At 42.8% G+C, this 24242-nt stretch overlaps 1 protein-coding gene across 2 annotated transcripts in view; it reads left to right on the forward strand.

Moving 5' to 3' along the window:
- EGFLAM (EGF like, fibronectin type III and laminin G domains) overlaps positions 1 to 24242 on the forward strand; it is a 156188-nt gene that overhangs the window by 40099 nt on the left and 91847 nt on the right. For both annotated transcript variants that reach the window (XM_019650768.1, XM_019650769.1), the window contains exons 2-3: positions 17701 to 17810; positions 18908 to 18991. In XM_019650768.1, the coding sequence (XP_019506313.1) occupies positions 17701 to 17810; positions 18908 to 18991 (194 nt within the window). The remainder of the gene's footprint in view (positions 1 to 17700; positions 17811 to 18907; positions 18992 to 24242) is intronic.

Below are 24242 nucleotides of genomic sequence, written 5' to 3' on the forward strand. Positions count from 1 at the left end.
ACACCAAAGAAATTGGCAAGCGCTACCAATTAGGGCCTTTAAAAACCCTTTACCAGCACTCCACGGAATATAGACAGGGTCGAGACAAGCAAATAGTGATAAAAGCACTTCATTTTTCTGCAGCCCAGTTCATGTTGATGGTATTAAGCCAGTCACTAACATTAGTAAAGAAAAGAAACGGACTGGTAAAAAGTAGCAAGATTTTGCTCCATCCCCAGTAGTCTGAGGTGTGGGTTGCTCCGCCCTCTCCCTACCTCTGTCTTTATTTGAGCCCAGTGTACCCCCACACTGACAAGGGCACAGCCACCGAGGTGTGTATTGGGCAGCAGCGGGGTGTGTATTGGGAATGTGCGCTGAAGCCTTGAGACACGCGCACTGTGTGTGTGCCGTATCACACATGTGAAGGCTGCAGCTGCACCGCAGGGAGGGTGGTCTGGGAAGGCTCATCTCTCAGCCCTGCCCCGTGGTTGCATTTGCTCATCCTTCTCACTCCTCTGATACAACAGGAAGAGGGGACAGACCATCCACTTCCAGACAGTAAATTCAATTTTTGGGGGGGGCAGGTAAACTCCAACCTGCCTTTCACCTTTATGATTGATAATAACCCGATGCTACACAATAGCACCAATTGCCACCACAAGACATAACGCCAGGCTGCAGCGTCAGCCGTGACAGAGCTGCCTCAAAGAAGCCGTAATGGAGAATTCCAAGTGTCTGATACTGTCTGGAGCCTCAGGGTTAACCAAGTGTGTAAGGAACACCCACAGCATGGACGCAGGGTGGTATTTCTTCCCTAGAACAAAAGTTGATTCTTTCAAAGTGTTCTAACAGATTTGCGTTCCCACATGCTTTCTAGCTCTTATTTCTCCAAGTTCCCAAACTCTTGGCTCTTGCCTTATCTCCATTTATTTAAGCCTCTGTGTTGCTCTGAGGTCACTCTCTTCAGATTAGCAGAGTGGTTATGAGCTGTGGGACTCTGGGGTCAGACAGTGGAGCTCAAACCCAGCCGTCACTTACTAGCTGTACAATGTTCTGCCAAAGTTTCCTCATCTGTGAAATGGGAATGATCGTAACACCTACGTACTGCATGGGGCTAGTTTGAGGATGAAACGAGTTATACATAGTATGTACTAGGTTAAATCACTCAGACCCCATGTGACACATAAGGGCTCACAACGTGTCTGCTAACAATTACTCTTTAATGATTTTCATACGATGCTGTTCCACTGCCCACCCCTGCACAATTTCAATCTTCCTTTTTGCCTTCATCATACTTTTTCCTCCTCCTCTGTGTATCCCTTTGTTTGAATTCTATAATGTAACCACTAGAAAGAAAAAAAAATGTATTCGTTTTCCCCTGATGTCTTAGCATAAACTTAAGGCCATTATCACCTACTCTTCCAGCCTGACCATTTCAAATGAAACACAAGGTTGCAAATGCAGTGACACTGACCTTCTTTAAGATTTCAGTCTTAGAGGCATTTTATCTGACATGCCCCTATTTAAACCAATTTGACCATTAAACTCTTTCCTCCTTATGAAGAACTGTTCACATGGGAAAACCACTGAAGAATGATATTCTCAGGGTGTCCCTCTGTGTCAGAAAGCCTTATGATGGCTTTTTGGGGAGACTCTTTTCCAGAGGTAGCCAGATGGGGGGATCAGCATTTCCCCCTTGTTTACTTTCCTACGGCCCCCACCCTCTCTCTGCCTGGCCCCTTGCTTTCCTCTCTCCCACTTGGAACCATAGATTTGTCCCTAATGACATTTTGTGTACAGCAGCCATCTGTCATTTTGTTGTTGTTGCATTTTTTTGTTTTAAGGGAAGCAAGAATGGAAATAAAGACATCCACAAAACGTTGTAGTGTGTTTAGTATGTTTACAACCCCCCCTGCCCCCCCCCCCCACACACAAGAGCTGTATCAAACCATGAACTTGGAGCAAAATTGTCAAGCCTAGAATTCCAAATGCTGAGAAAGGAATGCAATGAAGGCATAGAAACAGAAGGAAGGGATGACTCCTAAAGGTCTTGGGCAACCCACACCCTGAGCAACTGAGAGGGTACTTTCTAAACTAAAGAAAAGGAGGCCGCAGTGGGAAAATGAGAAAAATATGAGAGGCGTATGTACGAGTTATTTAACAAGGCAGTTTGTCCAGTGGTTAGGAAGCGGGGACGGAGCTTTGGAGTCAGCATGCCTGAGCTCATGTACAAGCTCCTTTCTTGCTAGCCCCGTAACCATAGTCACTTAACATTCTCAAAGCCTCAGTTTTCTCATCTATAAAATGGTATCCCTAGGCTGTTACAATGGTTAAACGCAAAAATCGCTGTACAGTTACAAGCACTGGCTTTGGAGCCTGTCTGTCTTGGTTCAGATCTTGGCTCCATCACAGACTCATCAGCTGTGTGATTTTGGAAAAGTCGCCCAAATCTCTCTGTGCCTCAGGTTCTTATCTGCTTAATAGGGATAATTATAACACCTAATGACAGGATAATATATGAGATCAATCGAGCCTATTTGGCATCTGATGGATGTGTCAGATGTTCTTCTTCTGCCTTTAGTTGTAGGTGCTTCTGCCTTGATTTTGTAAAGGGCTCCAGCGTGGCACCTGACATTGTCACCACTCAATTATTATCATCATTCAGATGCTTATTTATCTCTCATCAAAGGAATGTTGCTCTTTACAGAAAATTTAAGTATGTGGAAAAGCAGAAAGAAAAACTAATCACCCTGAGCTGACCACAATGAACTTTTGCTGATTTTTATTTTTTCAGCGTTTTTGCTCTGCCTAATTGTGTATTATATGTGCATGCATTTGGTAGATGGCCTTGTTTATATAACATCCTAACATAAGCAGTTCCCCATGTGGTTGGGAACTCTCTGTAAACATTTTAATAATTTCAACGATAGCCCATTGATTACGTATATGTTACTATACTTTACTTAAATGTTCTTTCCTGAGTTCATGTTGTTGTTAATTTTTCAGTATTATAAATATATTGAGGTGCTTGTGCATAAGATTTTTCCCCCCATATCTGAGATTATTTCTTTAGGAAAGATTGTGAGAAGTACAAATACTAGGTCATACTACCGTATATTTAAGGGTCCTTATATGTTGCTCAATTATTTCCAAAAAGAGTTATATCAAATAAAACTACAATCAAAATATATAAAAACACATCTTTTGTAGAACTGGGTTTTATCATTTAAAAAACTTGTTTTAATTTATAGGTAAGCGGTGATCCTCAGGGTTGCAGTAAGCTGTACTTCTTTAATACTCTTGTGTTTTGAATATTTTTCTGTGTGTATGTTTTTAAACTTTATCTTTTCTAATAACTTGTCTGCTCATGCCCTTTGCCTATTTTTCTCTATGAACCATAACATGTTTCTGTTGTATTTCGTATGAGTTCTTTGTATATTAAATGATATTAATCTTTTTCTGTCTGTAAATATTTGTCCCCAGGCTATATTTTATCTTTGGTTATTGTTTTGACAGGAAGAAATGGTTTTCTAAAAAAAAAAATGTGTAATCTGTTTATTTTGTGTATGACTTGCTCTATTAACAAAAACTTAAAAGTAAATATGCTGGGGTGAGTGGGGGAGAGTCTTGTTTTACGGCTTACAAATGTAAATGTCTCTAATGCTTTAATCCATCTGGAATTAAAGTTATGCTGGTGTGTAGTATGAATTAAGGTTAGAAATTGATTTTCTCTTCTAATTTGCTAACCGAGTATCCTAATGTCATGTGTTGAATAATTCTTCCATTCCCCATTGATCCGAGATGCCTTTCTCATCATAAATTAAGTTTTTATACATTCTAGGGCTATCTATTTTTCTCTATTGATCTGCCTGTTCACTTCTATGCCAATACCATGATGTTTTAATTATAGTTGAAGGGTATTTTAAGTCCACTATTTCAAGAGAGAGTCCAGTAGAGCCAGAACAATTATGTGAATGTGAGGATATGGGCAATAGACACCTCTAAGTTCCTAATAGTTTTGTTCTCCTTGCTCATCTTGGGGCCCTGAATACGTCACAGGGTGATTGGTATTTGCTGAAAGGAAATACTCAGTGATGTGTAGATCTGTTCCTAAAAGGCCTGCCAGCATTTGCTCCCCTAGACAGGGCCTAAGTGGTCACCACTGTCGTTTGCCTCTCTGGCTCTGATTTTTCTATATTCCACATGAATCCCCACTCTGCCACCAAGAAATAGACTCTTTCTTCACATCTTTGTAGGATGCTAATGTTCATCTGTAAAGGTACTGGTTCAACTCAGGTGGGACCCTGTGACTGTTAGCTCTGGACAAGGAAAGTAAGTGGTAGTGACAAGTGTAGGAAGAAGCTTGAAGAGCCAACACCCTGTTCACCAGGCTCCTGATCAAGGTTATTCCATTAGCCCGGGCCCCGCAGTGGGGATAGCATGGAGGAGAGTTGCAGCACACCCTTGGTGATTTTGTAGAATGCATGATAAATTAATCCTTATTGTTGTCAGCCACTGTAGTTTGGGAGTCATTTATTATGGCAACATGACCTAGCCTATCCTGGCTGATTGCAGGAGTCAAAATATTTAACAACTGGTATGACACGAGCATTAACAATCAAGATGAATACCAGCCAGGACACCATGGAGGAACATCCAGCATGATTGCTAGCCTTGTACTTCAGTCAAGTCTTAGCATCCTGTCTCTTTAAGGTGCCTTTGCATATCTCATTTACTAGGTATTGATTTTCTAACTTAGATTTCATAGTCCTTAGTGATCCCAGCTCCTCTTCTCTATTACCTCTGGCATGATTTGCTGTGCTGGACAATAGACAACTTCATCTTTGATTGCTTCAGCCATGTTTATCTCTTTTCCTTCTTGAAATCATAAGTCCTGATAGGCATGGTCAATGTTTATGCAACTTCTGTCCCTTCACAGGCTATAGCACCACACTGGACCTTCCTTTAGTCATCCACAAGCGTGTATTAAGTCCATTTTATGTTTTCAAAGTCCATGTGTGAGATGCTGCTATTAAACTTTCTTAATTAATCATAAGACCTTATTGCTCCTAACCGAACAGGCCTGCACAGATGACCTGAAACTAGAAGCATTAGAGGGTCAAAGGATATCAGCATCATCTCCAGCAAGAGGGAGAACTATAGGGCTGGCTGAGTGGCGCGTTGGTTAAGAGGTGGCTTGGGACACAAGAGGGCCCCGGTTCAGATCCCACATATGAGGGCCAGTGACACTGCCCTCTACAGCTAAGATGCTGAACAACAGCTCAACCTGGAGCTGGGCTGCCTGAGTCTCCGGAGATGGCGTAGACTGCAGCCCCTGCTGCAGTGGGTTGCCATGGGCTACTGTGTGTGGTCGCAGCCAGCGTGAATGGGCAGCAGCCGCCATGAGTGGCTGTCCAGAGCCGGCGACTGATCTGCCTCGCCCGGGAAGAGTGCAATGATGGTGCCAACTTGGGCCAGTGAAGCGATGTCCTCCACAACCAGACTGAAGAACAAAAGGACAGCAACTTGTCTGTTCCCATTCCCCCAATTTCCCAATTAAAAAAAAAAAGGGAGAACTATAAAGCCTAGTGATTGAAAGTCTTCGTTTCTGGGGTCCAGCTGACCTGGATTTCTAGCTCCATTTATGAAGTGTGTGATTGGGGCAAGTTATTTTATCTCTCTCAGCCTCAGTTTCTTCATCTGTAAAATGGGGTTCTTTGTAAAGATTAGATGAGAAAATATGGGTAAAGTACTTGAGCACGGAAGTGATTAAAGCAGCTATTTTTATTTTTATTTGCCTTTATTACTGGTACAGCCCAGATGTCTTTGGGGGTCCCCTGTTCCTGGCTGGTTGGTTACATTTGACAGGAAGCTCCATGTGTTTCCTCCCAGGCTCAGGCGTTGTCCTCGGTTCGTGGTCTGTTCCTATCACCTTGGAGTCACTATTTAGCCTCTCTCTTTCTCAGACTTCTCACCCCTAAAAGAGGACAGTCGCGGAGTCTACCTCACACAGTTGTGAGGATTGCTGAGTTAATACATCCAAATCCTTTAGAGCTATATCTGACATATAATAAGCAATCAATAAGTTTTCACTGTTGTTATTCTCCATTTCCACATTTTTGTAAGTTTGGCAATGTTTATTGAATAATGGGTATCCTCCCCCTCACCTTACAGGCTCAATTCCATTACATTCTCTTGCCTTCCAGGGCCCATGTTCCCACAACGTGCCCCTTACTACCCCCTGAGCCTCCCTCAGACATAGGGTCTAATTCAGCGGCTCCCAGTATTTCTCTCTGAGGGAATAACCTTGCCAGGTCAGTTTTCCCCTCAACCCAAATCTGGGGAAATAAAATTTCCCCATTTTCTTATGTTACCATTTAAGATGCTACTAAGAAAATGTGGAGGGTGAGGGAAGGTTTGCTGCTTTGGTCCAAGAGGCAGAATAAGAAGGAAATGCAGTTGATACAATTTTGCCAGCAATGACTGTGCCGTGTAGTAAATCTGTTTGTTCCCGTCAACATTCCAGCGGTTCTCCCATCATATGGCCCTGGAAGTAATTGCAAACTTTTATTTTGGAGTCAGAGAGGCCTACTGTCAAATCCTGGCTACTCCGTTTTCTAAGATGTTGAACATGTCAATAATTGTCTATCCTCAGTTCCCTCATTTAAAAAATGGGTATAATGACACCTTTCTTGCAGAGCTGTTGATAGACTTAGAAATAGTAACTTACATAACATAGGGCCAGTTGTGTGCAGCCAAGAGTTGTAGAAATCAGGAATCCAGCCAGAGATTACCTTATTTATATTTATGAGTGATTGAGGGTGCAATTGCCTGGAGTGCAAATTCCAGCCTCTCTCTAAGCCTTGTGCCTGGCCTGGGGGCTGTATCTGCCAGAAAGAGGACTCTTTTTCCTATTTGTCCAAACAGGGGTGATGAAATAGACTCTCTTTGTAAAATGTTGAAGAGTGTGCCAAGCTTTGAGATGGTGGTCAATCAATTATAGCTGTTATCATCCTTAGCAAATTCACATGCCAAAACTATAAACCTACCATCTTTAAAGTTTCTAGCATTTATTTTTGTTTCTATTTTTAAATGACTATGAATCTCTGTTCCCTGAAGGATAAGAAATTTTAAGCATTTTGTGGTTACAAACAAGCTTATTCAGCTTATTGATCATTAAGCTTCACTTTCTGCTAACCCAGTGGCTTTGCCAGGGAGGAACCACAGGTGAAGGTTTGGTAAAATGCTTCTTGCTGCCATCCTGATAATTGCAGAGGCCAGATTCCAGCCCAGCAGAAGGAAGAAGGGAAAGCTGCTTCCTAAGTCAAGTGCAGCCTGGAAACCCACCACCAGATGTGCTGCTGTATGGTGTGGAGGCCGGTGTTGGTAGGAAGAAACAGAAGAGAAACTTGACTATGAGAATACAAGAGCGAGAACGCCTTTCACCAATGAGTTATGATGGCTGCTGAGTCGCTTGCTGCCAGTGGGCAGTGAGGGTTGATGTCAGCTTTCTGGGGTTGATTTTCAGGCTTGGGACAGTTGGGCTCCAGGAGGGAGACAGCCTTGCCTGGTGAAAGGAGCCCTACCTGGGAGAAGAGGGTCTCCTTCTGGGATTATGATTTTAAAAAAGGAGGGATCCACTTTTGTTTTTTTCAGTAGTTTTACTTTTGGATTAATTTTAGATATATAGAAGAGTTGTGGTAATAATTTAGAGTTTCCACAATTCAGCTTCCCCTAAATGTTAACATCTTACGTTGCACGGTACATTTATCAAAACTAAGATATTAATGTTGGTACATGCTATTAACTAAAGGATAGTACTTTTTCAAATTTTATCAATTTTTCCACGAATGTCTTTTCTTCTATTCCAGGATCTAATCACATTGAATTTTGCTGTCATGTCTTCTTAGTGTCATTCAATCTGTGGCAGATTCTCAGTCTTTCATGATTTGACATTTTTGATGAATATTGATAAATTATTTTGTAGAGTGTAATCTGCTTTGGGCTTGTCTAATATTTTCTAATAATTAGACTGGGGCTGTGCATTTTTAGCAGGAACACCAGACTGGTGAAATATCCTTCCATCTTATCAAATCAGGGGACAAATGACAGCAACGTGGCTTCTCACAGGTGATGTTAATCTTGATCACTTGGTTAAAGTGATGTCTGGCAGTTTCTCCACTAATATTACCATTTGTCCATTTTCATACTCTATTTATTTACTAGAAGTGGATCACTAAATCTAGACCACACTCAAAGAGGGAGAAGTTGAGCTCCACCTCCTAGAGGAAAAAAAATCAAAGAATGCGTGGACATGTGTTAAAATCACCACAGTAATTAGTAAATATGTTTGATGAGATATTTTGAGCTATGCAAATATTCTATTTATCAAAGCTTCCCCCACTAAAGTTTGCATTCACTCATGGATTTTACCTGCAACAATGATCACTGTGGTGTTCTAATGGTGATTGTCTTTTTCCACATAAGGACGTTCGTTTTAGTCACAATAATCTGAAAAGGTTTCTCACCTAGCAGTGAGCCTGAGGCAGGATAGGAAGGGCTGCCTTCTGTGAGACCAGGCCATGTTCCCCGAGAACTTTACAGGAGGCTGGTGGGAGACATCATCATTTCTAGCCCTTACAAGGACCTCTTACATGGTTGTGGCTTCAGGCCCATGGGATGGGCAGAATTTGTATTAGGAAACAGATATTTCTTTGGCTCTTCCCCAGTGTCTCTTCTATGCCTTCTTTGGGAAGGTAGCCCTGTTTCCTGCAGCAGACCCCCAACCCCCAGGGGTCTCAGGTAGGAAGCATTCTCCTTAGACCGCAGACTGGGCATGACTGCCTGAGCCAGGGCTCAGCAGGTCTCTGAGCTGAAGTAAATGGCCTCTGGTCCCAACCAAGACAGAGGTCTAGTGGTGGAGAAATGACTCATTCTTGCCCCCGAGATTTTTTGCTAGTGGTCCTTGAGGTACTTCAGGCACCTGGAAGAGCAAACTCAGGAGTGGGGCTACTTTGAGAATGTTTTTGCTTAGGAGGCTGAGCTAAGGCCATGGCAGTAGTGCTAGAAGGAAATAGGGATTTATTCAGTCAGCCATTTAATCAGAAAGCAAATATTTATGGGATGCCTACTACATGCCAGACACTTTTTTAGGGGTGAAGGATAAAGGTGAATACAAAAGTCCCTGCCCTCTTGGAACTTACGTTCTATGGGGGCAACATGGAGAGTTGCATCTAGAACATAAGAGAAAGAGGAATTAAAGCTGTTCCCATGTTTCAGACTATGGGGAACATGGGAGAGATTTGGAGGCCAAAGGCAATGGTTTCAGTCTGGAACATTTGGAGTTTGCGGTGTGTGTGAGCCATCAAGACTCAGAAGACCAATTAGATATGCCTAAGTTACTTGAAAAGGTACATTTGGCAGGTGCCTGGGACACAGTGGGATTGAATGAGATCACCTGGAAAAATGGGACTCACAGTGGTGCTCAGTCAAGAGCAGGTGCACATCAAGACCACCTGGAGAGTTCAAACAGATGCCCACAAAATCATTTGTTTAAAGCTTACAATTCATTCGATAAGTTAACAAACTATTAGATGCAATATTTTCTCTCCTTCTACCCTGACAAAGGTACTTTCATAATGACCTGGAAGACCAACTTCAAATTTGGATTTCTCAGACCCCTTGAATTTCCACTTTGAAAAGAGCCAACATGTTGAGAACTGGCCCCTGAACCCTGGTCTGGCCCACCCCTCACTCTGTCCTTCCATGAAGGGTGCTCCCTTGTACGCATGCAGACACCTTAGCCTGCAATCCTAGCTCTGTCTGCCGCCCATGTTGGCAAACAGCAATTCATTGGCCACCACTCCAGCCTGAAGGTGCACCTTCCACAGCACAGTCCACCCTCAGAAGGACAGACCCAGGGAAGAGGCCACCAAGGAGCAGGAAACAGGCTCAAGACTTTCTGGGCAGGGAATCTGGGGTCTTGGGTACTCAGGGAGTGATCTAAGGTAGAGGGGTCCTGGACTCTCAGTAGGTATGTCTTCTTGTCCTGGGATGCCACACTCCTGCCATGGGGAGGGGTTGGCCTGAAATGGTGAATTCATTCTGGAATCACATGCTGGAGTGGTGGACTTCAAAGGGAAGGACGATTGGGATGTGAACGCTACCCCCTTGCCCCGCAAGAGAAGCTGGCAGGGCTTTGGGAAGTACAGTAAAACCTTGGATTGCGAATAACATGGTTTGCGAGTGTTCCACAAGACAAGCAAACATTTCTAATACAGTTTAACATGGTAAACGAGAGATGTCTTAAAATACGAATAGTTGATTTCCAGAACGAATTATACTCGTAAACCAGAGTATTACTGTACTTCATGCTGTGCCTTGGTATCTGAGAATTTCTTGAATCCCCAGGTAACTAGAATACTGTTCTGTGTCCTCAACCCACATTTTTACTGCTACCTTGAAGGCATCACCTTGAAAGTGGCCCTACTGGTAGATTTGTAGTGCTGCTTTAGTAGTAATAGTTGGAGCAACTTCAAAAATATGGAAATAAGGTGTGTTTTTTTCCTATTCAGAGTTTCCTGATTATTTTTAGTTACTCTGGGCACTTCTCATTGCATCAGTGAATATAGCTTGGTTCATTCTGTGAAAATCAAATAACTGAAAAGCTAGCAATGTATTTCTGTCACAGATGATATTTTTATTTTCATTTTGAAGCGTTTTTATGAATTGGATCACAAAACAAATTGAATCAGAGATGAATTTTGCTCAGGAAGTTGAAGTATTAAGAAACAAAATTACCATAAGAAGTTGACCTAATTATTCAGAAATTTCTCATGCAAAAACCTAATTCGAGTACAGGTTTGAAAGCCCTCTAAAGAAGAAAGCCCAAGAATACAGCTCCCTCATGGCAAGGAAACACACTTTTTATTTATTTATCTCTTAAGTATAGCGTTTAGCTTACAAGAATACAGCTTCAGGGTATATTGTATAAATGCATTATACTAGTTTTTAAAAAGATTTTTATTAAAATATAGCTAACATACAATATTATATTAGTTTCAGGTGTACATCATAGTTATTCAGCATTTATATACCTAAAGAAGTGATCACCATAAGTCCAGCAACCATGTGACACTATACCACACTATCACAATATTATTGGCTATATTACAGCAGGGGTACAGCATAGTAATTAGACATTTATATAATTTAAGAAGTGATCCCCCTAACTAGTTTAGTACCCACCTGGTACTACGTATCATTATTACATCCCATTGACTATTTTTGTAACTTCCAATTAGTATTTCTTAATCCCTTTGCCTTTTTCACCCTCCCCAACCCCCCTCCCATCTGACTCCATACATAATTATTACAATATTATTGACTATATTCCTTATACTATACATCCCCAGGACTACTGTGTAACAACCAATTTGTACTTCTTAATCATTTCCCCTTTCTCGCCTACCCCTAACCCCTCTCCCAACTGGCAACCATCAAAATGTTCTTTTTATCTATGAATTTGTTTCTGTTTTATTTGTTTATTTATTGTGCTTTTTAGATTCCACTTATAAGTGGAACCATACGACATTTGTCTTTCACTGTCTAACTTAACTACACTCAGCACAATACCCTCTAGGTCCATCCATGTTGTCGCAGATAGCAGGATTTCATTCATTCTAATGGCTGAGTAATATTCCATTGTATATGTGTACCACCCCTTCTTTATCCATTCATTCATTCATTCAGGGACACCCAGGTTGCCTTCATATCTTGGCTATTGTAGGCAATGCTGCAATGAACATATCGATGAACAAATACCCTCCAAGTAGCGTTTTGGGATTACTGGGTCATTCTTTGTCTCTTGTTATAGCCTTCGTTTTAAAGTCTGTTTTATCTGGTATAAGTATTGCTACTCCAGCTTTTTTCTTTTCCCCCCATTTTCATGAAATAAATTTTTTCATCCCTTTTATTTTCAGTCTGTGTATGTCTTTTGATTTAAAGGAAGTCTCTTGTAGGCAGCATATGTATGGGTCTTATTGTCTTATCCATTCAGCTCTCTGTGTCTTTTGATTGGAGCATTTAATTCATTTACATTTAAAGTAATTGTTGATAGATATGTAGTTATTGCCATTTTGTTATTCATATTTTTTATGTTTTTCTTCTTTTTTTCTTCATCTTAAAGGAGTCCCTTTAAGATTCCTTGTAATACTGGCTTGGTGGTGATGAACTCCTTTAGCTTTTTCTTGTAGTTGTGACTTCGTTGCTCTTTGCATGTCAGCGTAAGGGATTGACCCTTGGGGACTAGTTGTGAGGACTGGCCTTGACTACAGTGAAGGAGCTGTTGTGCAGGGACTAATCCTATGGAGCAGGATTTGCTTTAGCAGGACTCTGGTCCCAGCCCAGTGTGACCTTTGGGTGTGTTGTCCTTGGAAGTCGCTGGGTGATGTGCCAGCTCAGTTCAAAGATGGCCACTGGATATGCCAGCCCCAGAGCGATCTGGGAGGAGACCCACTGCAGGCCAAGTTCAGCTGCAGCCTGTGCCCTGCCCAGGGTCACCTTGTATGAGCCACAAAGCAATCCATAGATAGCCTCCACCTGTGTTGGTCTTGGAGGTGCCTTAAGAGGCCAAGCCATGAACCAAGGCTGGCTGTCACTAGTGCTGGGCTTAGGGCTGCTCAGCCAGAGTTATGGGACATGCAACACCAAATGCTGCTTGTTTGGGTTTTGTGACTCTTTGAGAGACTCTAAGAAAGTCTGCAGCATCAGCCAAGGCAGGCAGTTTGTATGAAAAAGCTACTGAAAGCAGTTGGGTGTGCCAGAAATTTGGGTGGGGCGCAGTATCGGAATCACCAGGGTGTGGTGAATGAATGGTGTCAGCCCACTTGATGGAGGCTCAGGTATGGCAGCCACCTGTCTGCACACAGGGAGGGAGAGGGCTCAACAAAGAAACGACGGCTTCTGACAGCTCCTCCTTCCGGGAGAAAGCTGCCCCTCCGCCCCTCACCCTGAAGCCAGGTAACTCAGTTCCTCCTCATATGTCCCTTTTGCCTTTCTAGCTGCTGCCCCAGTGCTGGAGCTCAGAGTGAGTGAGTCCATCAGCGAGTAAGTCTGTTGGCGGACCCTCCAAGAGGAACACCTCAGAGTGTAGCTGTCCTCCATCCCAGTCAGCCACAATTTATGCTGATTTTTACAGTGAGAAATTATGGGGATTTTTCTCTCTGGCACTGGAACCCTGGGTTGGGGAGCCTAGTGCAGCACTGGGACCCCTCACTTCTCTGGTGGGGACCTCCACAGCCGAGATATCCCTTCTGATTTTTAATGGTCAGACTCGGGTATGGGACCAGCCCATTCTGCATCTCTGCCTTTCCTACCAGTCTTGAGGTGGCTTCTTCTGGATGTCCTTCATTGTAGGGCTATAGTTCAGCAAAACTTCAGGCAATTCTCAATGATGGTTGTTTCCTTAGTTATAATTTTGATGTGGTGTGAGAGAAGGTAAGAACAGTGTTTACCTACTGTGCCATCTTGATAGGTCTGCATTATACTAGTTTTAAAGGCTGCTATTCTTCAAAACTAGTTTTTTATTATGTAATATGTTTTTTGTCATTGTAGCCATTGTTGGTTAAATATGAGTGCAATTTTTCTATTTAACTGCTTATATCTCATTTAGTCCAATGTAAGTGGCCTACTACTTAATTTTTTTAAAATATTGAGGGAGCACTAGTATGTTTTTATATTATATTATAATAAATTAAACCCCAGAAGACCTCAGTATTATAATCTTTATCAAAATGTTTTTGCTTCATTGAGTTTTTGGAAAGTATAGCTGCGGCTTGACTTGTCTTATCCAAAGATTAGACTTTCTTCTGATGACTCAGAAATTGTAGAGATGTGAGGAAAATTTTTCCACTCTTATCTTTCACTGGGATAGCTGGAAGAGGTTTAAGAATTACTTTGGGGCCGGTCGAGTGGCGTTGGTTAAGAGTTGGCTTGGGATGCCAGCTCTGAGCAGCAGGGCCCCGGTTCGGATCCCACATGTGGGCCAGTGACACTGCGCCCTCTACAGCTAAGATGGTGAACAACAGCTCGACCTGGACCTGGGCTGCCGTGAGTCGCCGGCGATGGCGTAGGCTGTAGTGGGACTGCAGTGGGCTGCCATGAGCAGCTGGCGAGCGACTGCCTCACCCAGGAAGAATGCAATGATCATACCAACATGTGAAGTTGGCCAGTGAAGCGACGTCCTCCACAACTAGACTGAAGAACAAAAGGACAGCAACTTGTCTGTTCCCCTCCCCCAATTCCCCAATAAAATCTTTTAAAAAAAATTACTTTGATTAGCTCACCCAAGTTTGGACCACCTATCGATGTCTCCTTGTCTCCTAAGCTGATTTTCAGGCCATGTGTAATGACTTCTCCTACTGGTTTCTGGGATCGGGGAGTACTGGGTGGCTGACTCCTGCCTTTAGCCTACCCTCCTCCATATATATATATATATATATATATATATATATATATATATGCCAGTAATCATACAATCTGTGCATAAGCGGTATGTCTGCTTTGCCAACACAGCTTCACACAGCCACCAGCTGGAGACCTGCCCTACCCACAAGGACAATTCAAACAAACACACAAGGAGAGAAACGCTGTGCTCGCCATGCACATGTGCCTTGAGACTAGGCCTCTGGTGCTTCCTTCCAACCAGATGGCCATTCATACACCCCTCCTAAAACCACCAATCCTATGGCCCCAACAACCTTCATGTTGCATTCAACTGCTTTGCAGAAGAAAAAAAAAAGTTTCATTTAGTTGACTAACATACATTCTCCAGTGGAGGGTGCAGACTAAGGAAGCTGCGGGAAGGAAACTCTCTTAAGATCCAGAAAGACCAGAGAAACCCTTGGGGAGGTCTTGACAAATGACAAATCATTACACTGCATGCACAGCTCTGAACAGTTGGTAATGTTGCTCCAGGTGCTGGGTTGAAGAGGATTCTGAGTCCTCCATGCATGGAAGAATATATATACCTCATGACTAATTTGATGCTGAGGGTCACTTCCAGGTTTCTAGGAGCCATGGTGATTGGTGATGCCATTTACAAGGGCAGGGGTTGCTGGAGGGGTTCAGGTTGAAGAGAAAGATGACGAATCCAGTTTTAACATGTTGACTTTGAGGGGCCTGCGTGACATCTTGGGCCACTTGGCAGTTGGGTACATAGGCCTGCCCTTCTGAAAGAAGGCTTGGGCTGGAGAAATAGATTAGGGAGCTGCCAGCATATATGTAGGGATCAGAGCAACTGGCAGGGATCAGATCATCCTGAAAGAGGGCATGGTGGGAGCTGAGAAGAGGAGGTTGGGCAGAACCACCAAGAGTGCCAGTGTTAAGGAGTGGGAAGAGCAAGACCATCAGCACCTTGTTTCTCACTGTCTCTGCCTTCTGTCCCATTGAGAAGATCTTACACAAACTGACTCCAGACCTCAGCTTCTTCATCTGTAAAGTGGGAATTATGTCTTCCCCGCCACCTCACATTGTTATGAGGATTAATTGACTTCTGGTGCAACATGATGGATTGAACAAACATTTACTACCGGTCCCTTAAAAAACCCACTAAAATGCTTGTAAATTGGAGGAAAGAGCATTAATCAGCAGGACAAATGAAAACAGACAGAAGATGGCAACAATGAAATTTTAGAGACTGAAAGGCATGTGGACAAGTGGCAGTGGATTTAGGAACCAAAGAATGATGACTGCTATGCCGTCCATGAGGGGAAGATCAGAAGCTGGCTAATATTTGAGTAATGCTTTAATATTTACAAAGGTCTTCATCGGCATCTCTCTCTCTTTCTTCAGATAGGTGTCTCTTATTAAACAAATAAGTGTTCACATGCGAAAGGTAGTGGTGTGTTGTATAGATACACCACAGTTTATCCATTCCTTTACCCATTAACAGGTTGTTTCCAGTAAACTTTTAAAAATGTGCAGCTAAAATTAGAGTATGTAAATTCATCGGGGGTGAGACACAGTAATGCCAAATGGTTGTTACTTTTGGAAGAGAGGAAGAAGGGGAAGTGGAACGGAGCAGGGAGTTCTAGCTGGTTTTTTATTTCTCACCCCACACACATTAGTTAATTAATTTTCAGCTTTATTTAGGTATAATTGACATATACATTGTGTAAATTTAAGGTGTTTTACATGACGATTCAATACGTGTAATATATTGCAAAATGAAGACTACAATAAGGTCAGTTAATACCTCACCATTGTCCATTTGTGTGTTGTGTGTGTGGTGAGAACTTTTAACATCTTAGCAACCTTCCAGTATAATACAGTATAGATCCCCAGAACTTACTCACCTTATAACTGGACGCTTGTACCCTTTGACTACTTTCTCCCATTCTTCTCCTCCCCCACCCCCAAAACTACCAATCTACTCTCTATTTCTATGAGATTGGCTATTTGTAGATTCTTACATATAAGTGAAATCATACAGTATTTGTTTGTCTCTGTCTACCTGATTTCATTTAGCATAATGCCCTCAGGTTTTATCCATGTTGCTGCAAATAGCAGGATTTCCTTCTTCTTTTTTTTGGCTGAATAATATTCCATTGTAGACATGTACTACATCTTATCCATTTACCCATTTATCTATTGATGGACATTTAGGTTGTTTTCCGTATCTTGGTTATTGTGAATAATGCTGAAATGAAAATGGGTATACAGATATCTTTTAGAGGTAGTGTTTTCGTTTTCTTTGGATAAATACCCAGAAATGGGATTGCTGGATCATATGGTAGTTCTGTTTTTAATTTTTTAAGGAAATGCCACATAGTTTTCCATAGTGGGTGCACCAACTTACATTCCTACTAACAGTTCACAAGGGTCCTCTTTTCTCTACATCCTTATTAGTACTTGTTATCTCATGTCTTTTTGATAATTGCCATTCTAACAGGGGTGAGGTGCTGTCTCATTGTGGTTTTGATGTGCATTTTCATGATGATTAGTGATGTTGAGCATCTTTTTTATGTACCTGCTGGCCATTTGTATGTCTTCTTTGGAAAAAAAAGTCTATTTAGATTCTGTGCCCATTTTTAAATTGAATTATTTGTAATTTGCTATTGGGTTGTATGAGTTCCTTTATATATTAGGTATGAATGCCTTAGCAGGTATATGGCTTGCAAATATTTCCCCCAATTTATTTCCTTTAAAATGATCTGAAAATTAAAACAATAACAATAATTATAGCATCGTATAAATGTTAGTTATTTTGAGAAAGAAAAACATCTTCCAATCAGTATGTGGAGACATGTAAGTCTGTGTGAAAGCGGCGTGCTCAGAGCACTGGGCTTCCCTGCCAGCTCTAGTTTAGAATCTTCACGAAGACGTGAAGCCAGGTCCCTGTCATGGCCCTTCATTCTTCCCCTAGACGTTGTAAGACCTGGCCTGGGCCATTCTCTGCACCTTCATGTCCTGTGGTGATGCCCCTCTAGCTTCCAGTAGGATGAGGAATCCAAGGGAACAATTGTGGGACATGCTTTACAATCAGAACTATCCTAGGGAATCCAGGGTTTAAAATTGTAAATATATATAAGGAACATAACAATTAAGAAAAAGAAAAAAAGGACACACACACACACACACACACACACACGTAAGTATACCCAAGGTAGGATGCATGGAGCTTCTAACACAATCTCTTTTGTTTTGGCACCAACAAAACAGGCAAGATGGGGTCTCCTCTCCATATCACGGTGGACACATTGAACTGTACAGCTTTCAGCATCCAGTGGAACATGCCAAGGCATCCTGGGCGCCCCATCATCGGGTATACTGTGAGTACCTGGGCACAGGGATTTCTGTAGTGAGTGTTTTAGGGTAACTACATGTCCTTCCCATCTTTGCCCCTCCTAGATATGGCCTCTTTGTATCAGCCCTCCCCTGCTAATAACTGCCCCATTCTCCCTCCATGAAGCCAGAGGAAATGGTTTCCTTTCAAGGGTGTTTGAAAGTGACTTGAAAGTCAGCTAGGATTCACCCAGCCCTTACTCTGTTCAGGGATGGGAAAATCGAAACTAAGTAGAAGACATGGCTCCTGTATCCAATTGCCTACAGCTGAGTTTGGAGACTAAAGCAGAAACATGGGTAATAATAGGGAGTCATGGTAGAATGTTGTCAATAAGCACAAAACAAGGTAAAATCTGAATTCAAGTAAAGGGGTGGACAGGCAAAGTGAAGGCGGAACGAAAGAATGCATTCCTACCTATCAGAGGTCACAAAATTGGATTGATTGAAGTTCATCAAAATGTTTTCTTTGAACAACTTTATTTTTTATTTTTTTATTTTATTTTTTTAAGTCAGGAGACTTCAGATAAGTATTTAAAGTTCTGGAATCCCTGGGAATATGGGGAGAGCTGGCTGCACGGGGCCTGCATCACTTTGGGGTACCAAGTCGCCTGGTGCTGAGCTGTCCACTTAGATGGGATGTAAGCCCCTCCATGCCCCATGACACCCTAGACCCACCATCCCCTACTGCCACCCTTTCACCAAGGGAGAGCAGTCATTTATCAATGGCCTTGTGCTTTTGTCTTCTTAAAGTAGAGAAATGTGCTTCTGGACTCATGTCCTGTCAAAAGTAGGAAAATGAAAGATTACCTGAGAGTCATGCTTTTGAGCAAAACAGCGGGAGCTGGGTCCAACCCTGTGCATCACACCTCACTGACGCATAACTTCCTCCTGGCCTCTGCAGGCTTACAAGCTTGTGACCCTGGGCAGGTGTGTCTGATGTTTGTTTTCACAGAACTAGTGTATATGAGAGGAGGCAGGGCACCTCAGAACCCACTGCAAGGGTGAGTGACTTAGAAGCCCGGGCCCTTCATCTGGTGGAGAAGTCCCAGCCCTGCTCTCACTCCGGCGTCTGCGTCTTTCCCAGGTTTTTTACTCTGAGGTCGGCGTAGATAAGTCCCTGCAGGAGCAGTCCCATAGCGTGCCGCTCAGCCACAACACCTCAGCCACTGTGAGTATCTCCATCCTGGCAGCCCCTCAAAGCTCATCCGTGGTTGGCATTTCAGCGATATTCAGAAGGATTTCTAATATGGGGTGCGTGTGCTGCTGGATATGTAATGATCATAATTAACATTGTACAGTCCTTGAGAAATTACAAATGAGCTTCATGTGCGTCTATATCTCCAGAAAGGCAGCCTTTGGAAGAACCAGTTCTGGCATCAGAGCTTTTATCCTAGATTCAACCCACCCTATTTATCATGTGAGAAAACAGCCACCTTATAGCTGTTTCTCCTCTTCTTTTCTTCATAACATTCACCTCTAATTTTTTTTGAAACCCCAATAAAGCTTTACAAATAAAGAGTACACGTTTGTATCTTCCCAGCTGCCTGGAGACACAATGCAAAAGAAAATGATGTGATTTGAAGTGTACATTCAAAGGATCCAGGTTGTTTGCTTTTCTTCTCGAGCCCGGCACTCTGTCCTTACACTAACTAATTGTTGGCCCTTCATCTATTTCTTTTCTGTTTCCTGTCAAGGCCTCCCTGGGTGAATTTTTCTGCCTTAGGCATGTTCTGTTTTCTTTCCTTTCACTTTCTCCCTCCTTCCCCCATTCTACTACAGTTGTCCTACGGGTTAAAGCCTTTTGGGTTGCTCGGCAAGGAGTTAGCATTAGTGACCAGAATGCTGCTATAATGGTGGTGGCGGTTATGTTCGTAACGCCCATTTAATACATGCCTGCTAGGCGCAGTACATGGAAACCTATTTGTCATCCATGATAAGTAGCTATCTATCCCTTACTGAGCATCTGTTACCTGCCAGGCTTTATCTCTCATGCTTTCCATTTGCTTTTCCATTTAATCTTCATAACTATCCTATGACCTCATTTCACTGACAAGGATGCTGAGACTCAGAGAAGTGAAATGACGTTCACCTGACCATGCATTAGCAAGTAATGGAGTGGACTGTAAACCCAGGGCGGACTGACTTCTGAGCCCTGCTGGGGCTCATTTTACCAAAGCCCTCATGACTCAAAAAGAAGAGCTTCGCATTTTCAGCTCGTGTGTACGTAGCCTGCTATGCTTTTAATTTCAGACTTTTGCCTAAGCACCCCTCATGAGTCTCAGAAGCTTTCAGCCCCAATCCTGTGGTTCATTTTATCCTAGGGGGGAAGTTGGGTTGTCCCCACCTAGGAAACCACTAGCTGGGGTTCCATCTCCCCTCAGTAGCACCAGAACTTTCAGCAAGACCCTGGACCCCACCAAAGGGCTGGCAGTGTCCTCAGCAGTGTCTCCAGCCACCAGCCTCCTGTCCTGCAGTGGCTGTGGCTCACTGCTCTGCCTGGAACACAGTCCAGGCAGGGGGTGCACATGCTGGTTTCAGTTGTCTTGGAGTCTGGACAGTGCTTCTGAAATCGAGATTCTGCCCCATCACATGAACCTGAGACGCTGGCATCTCTGGGAAGGCCACTTAAGTGCAAACATAGAACAGCGGGCCAGAAGAGAGGCCGGCACCCTGGGCTCCCAGATCTCCTTCCTCCACTTGCAGGTTGGGTAACTTTGGCTGCAGTCACTTACCTGTCTAAACCTCACCTTTCTCCCATGAGAAGGGTATAACAATTACACTTTTGTGAGTGCCAAGTAAAATTGTGTATGTGAAAGCCTTTGGTAAACTAGAACGAAACCATAGAGATGTCAATTATCATTCCTGATGGTCATTGCCTTCATGTTAAATATTGGGTCGTCGGGAAAGTCACGACACATTTTTTGCATTGAAAAACAGAAAAATACATCATGACTTTCCTGACGACCCAATACATTCTCTCTGTTAATCACAGCCTGGCATTAGAGTATACTATCAAATGATAGCATTTGACTACTTTGCTGATTTCAAGTAACTTCCATAGTTGGCGCTGCACACCCAGCACAAGAAACCACAGAGCCCCTGTTCTTGGGCAGCTTTCAGTCTTACTGGAAAAACCACAGTCACGCCAATTAAACAACTAGGGAGCAACATGAGACCAGGTGTCGTTAGCATGCTGCTTAACAGACAGACAGAGGTTTTGAAGAGGGAGAGGTTAGTGTAGGAACAAGTGGTCAAGAGGTAAAATTTGGGACTGAGAACTGAAGCAGGGCAATTTCTGGAAAGGCAGAGGTGAGGGAGGGGTATTCACATGGTAAGGAATGGTTTGAACCAGGAGAATGAGCATGTGTGTGCATATCTGCCCGCGTGCTGTGTGTTTGGGTGGGGGTGGGAGGAGGTACACACAGAATAGTCGTCATGGAGAGAGGATATAATGATTAGATGTGGTCAGTGAGCCAGGAAGATGGGAGGGGAGGGGTCTGCTATAGCAGAGTGGGCTCTGGATTCTGACTTGCATTCCAAATCCTGTATTACAACCAGCCGGCTGGGTCACTTTCCCGGGTCTCGGTTCCCCCATTGACAAAACAGGGATTCGGATGGGGTCTACATCATCGAGAGTGTATCTTTGGCTCCAAACTGTGTGCCAGGGTGCTCTGGGGCTCTGCAGCCAACTCCCAGGGGCACGATGGAGTGTTTGAACTTTGCAAAGGAAACAGCAACATCTGTGTGAACTAGTATTACTGAGTCATTTAGGTATAACTAAATGGAACTGAATAAATGGAACTGTTGGGCTTTTATTTATTTATTTTTTTGGATTAGAGGTGCTGTAAAAATATTACTGAGACCCTAAAGGTGCCATGAACAGAAAGTTTGGGAACCTCTGTCTTTTATCATATCATCCTGTAGCATAAAGATGTGGTGGGCATTAAATGAAGTCATGGTCGCAGAGCCCCCAGCACCACATCTGGCATGGAGCAAGACTGCGTGAGAGGTCACAGTTCACACTGTGAAGATGTGGGCTCGCTGCCCTTGGCTGTGCATAGCAGAAGGATTCGTTTTACTCTAGCAAGTTTTATTTTCCTCTTCATGGTGTTGTTTGTTTGTTTTCCTCCTTTCCAGGGACAATCAGATCATCAGGTGATTTTTGTAAGTGTGCTTTAGAAAAAGTTCAACTCTTGCCCCAATCCAGGATTCAGAAGGTCTCTTTTCATCCATGTGTTGATTTTCTTGCATCTCCCTAGCACTGATGAAGACCCAGTGAAGATGCTTCTTTGGTTTAGTGTAAGCAGGTCTGTACAGCATACCGGGTGAATTGTTAATAATTTAGAAAGAAGCCACATTTATTCTTGTATGTGCTGCTTCATCTCCCAAGGCAGAGTAAGTTTAAGAGGAATGTTTTTAAATGCTGAAATAGTTTAAGCGGTGTTCCAAAACTAGGTGAAAAAGATAGAAAAGAGAGAAAATATTTAAACAAGTGAACACCACTGTAGAGGTAGGTTTTTTTCCACCCCCGTCTCCTTCTCCTTTCCTTACTTCCTCTAACCATTCCAGACCTTCTCAATAAGACTGAACTGGGTCCCCTAAAACTGGTTGATGGATTTTCTGGATTAAATGTCAAACAAAAGATTGGGTTGACAAATGGTTAGTCTGATTTAAGTGATGAAATGACCAAAATCACTTGGCTGATTATATGGAATTCTGATGCATCGTTGATAATCTGCTTATATAGAGACTTCTGATTTGGTTAGGACTTGACACCTATATTTTTCTTGGAAGAACAACCTACAAATTTCATCCTGGAAAAATAAATAGCAAAACAAATCAGGGCAATTTGGTAAATTTTTTTAGAGTTAGAAATAGAAAAGGATGTTTAAACTGGTGGTCTTCATACTTTTTGATCATGCATACTGTCAGTTGAAAAATATTTAAACATGTACATACAGGTCTGACAATTAAGTTTGCGAACTCATCCTACAAAACGTGCTACATACCTCATTGCTGAATATCACTATGGTCACTTTTGAAGTACTCCCCTTGGGAAGCTATGCACTGACATCAGCAACTAGTCCACCCTTGAAAGCAATTTTGGAACTTTTTTTTTTTGGAATGGCCATCAGAGCTGTCATCGTATTACCCTTGATGTCCTGAATGTCATCCTTTCAATATGTCCTTTATCTTTGGGTAAAGAAAGAAGTCATTGGGGGCCAGATCAGGTGAGTAGGGAGGATGTTCCAATACAGTTATTTGTTTACTGGCTAAAATCTCCCTCACAGATAGTGTTGTGTGAGCTGGTGCATTGTCATGATGCAAGAGCCACGAATTGTTGGCAAAAAGTTCAGGTCGTCTAACTTTTTCACGCAGCCTTTTCAGCACTTCCAAATAGTCAACTTGGTGAACTGTTTGTCCAGCTGGTACAAATTCATAATGAATAATTCCTCTGATATCAAAAAGGTTAGCAACATTATTGCAACAAGTTCACGAACTTAATTGTCCGACCTTTGTATATGTATATATGTATGTCTGAATTTATTAAGTATACATGTGCTACTCTAATGTATTATGTACATTATAAAATCCCACAAAACTTTAAAGGAGGAGGTAAAACAGAAATGGAAAGTTCTTCTGTTTGCCCCCAGCATCTCAGTAGATTGTCTTGCTCACCCAGGGGGATGCACCACCACCCTGCTTTAGAGTCCGCTGGTCTGGTTGACCCAGAACAGTGGTTCTATTGGAGTCTTATCCAAGGTCAGAGAGAGAAAACTTAACCAGGACCATTCTACTTGCACCTGGTCCCATCTCTGTCACCAGAGGACGGGTAGCCTTGGGCAAAGTCACTGAACCCTCTAAACCTCTCTTTGACTGTAAAATGAAGGGGTTGGCTGGTAATGGTTCCCAACTGTGGGTTTCTTTGTCTCCTATAGGACATATGGAAATATGTAATGGTATTTCAGTAAACAAGCTTCAGGGATGCTGACTCTCATGCAATACACAGGACAGACCCACATGAGTAAGATTTGTCCAGCCCCTAAGCCAGTGCTGCCCCTCCTGCCAAACCCTGGAAGATGCTCTAACTTTCGGTGTCCTCAGGGAATGGAAATCCCTCTAACTCCTCCATTCTCTCTGGCCTGCCCAGACTTCTTCAGGGCCATTGGAAGAAGCATGTTTGGAAATGACCACTTTTCTATTCTCTGGTGCCTTCCGTCTAATGATGTTAGATATTCCCAACTTCCACTAAGGCAACCGAGGCTCAGCCATGACTTGTAGAGTCAACTGTACAGTTGAATCTAAGGTTACTAGCTACCAGTGAAGGTTATTTAAGAAGAACTGTAGAATTTCAGTGTTGAAACTTTGGCCTAGAGAAGTTAAGTGACACAGCGATTTGGCCCAGAACGTGGGTCTCC

The sequence above is a fragment of the Hipposideros armiger genome, unplaced genomic scaffold (assembly GCF_001890085.2).
Source record: "Hipposideros armiger isolate ML-2016 unplaced genomic scaffold, ASM189008v1 scaffold_146, whole genome shotgun sequence".
NCBI lineage: Eukaryota > Metazoa > Chordata > Mammalia > Chiroptera > Hipposideridae > Hipposideros > Hipposideros armiger.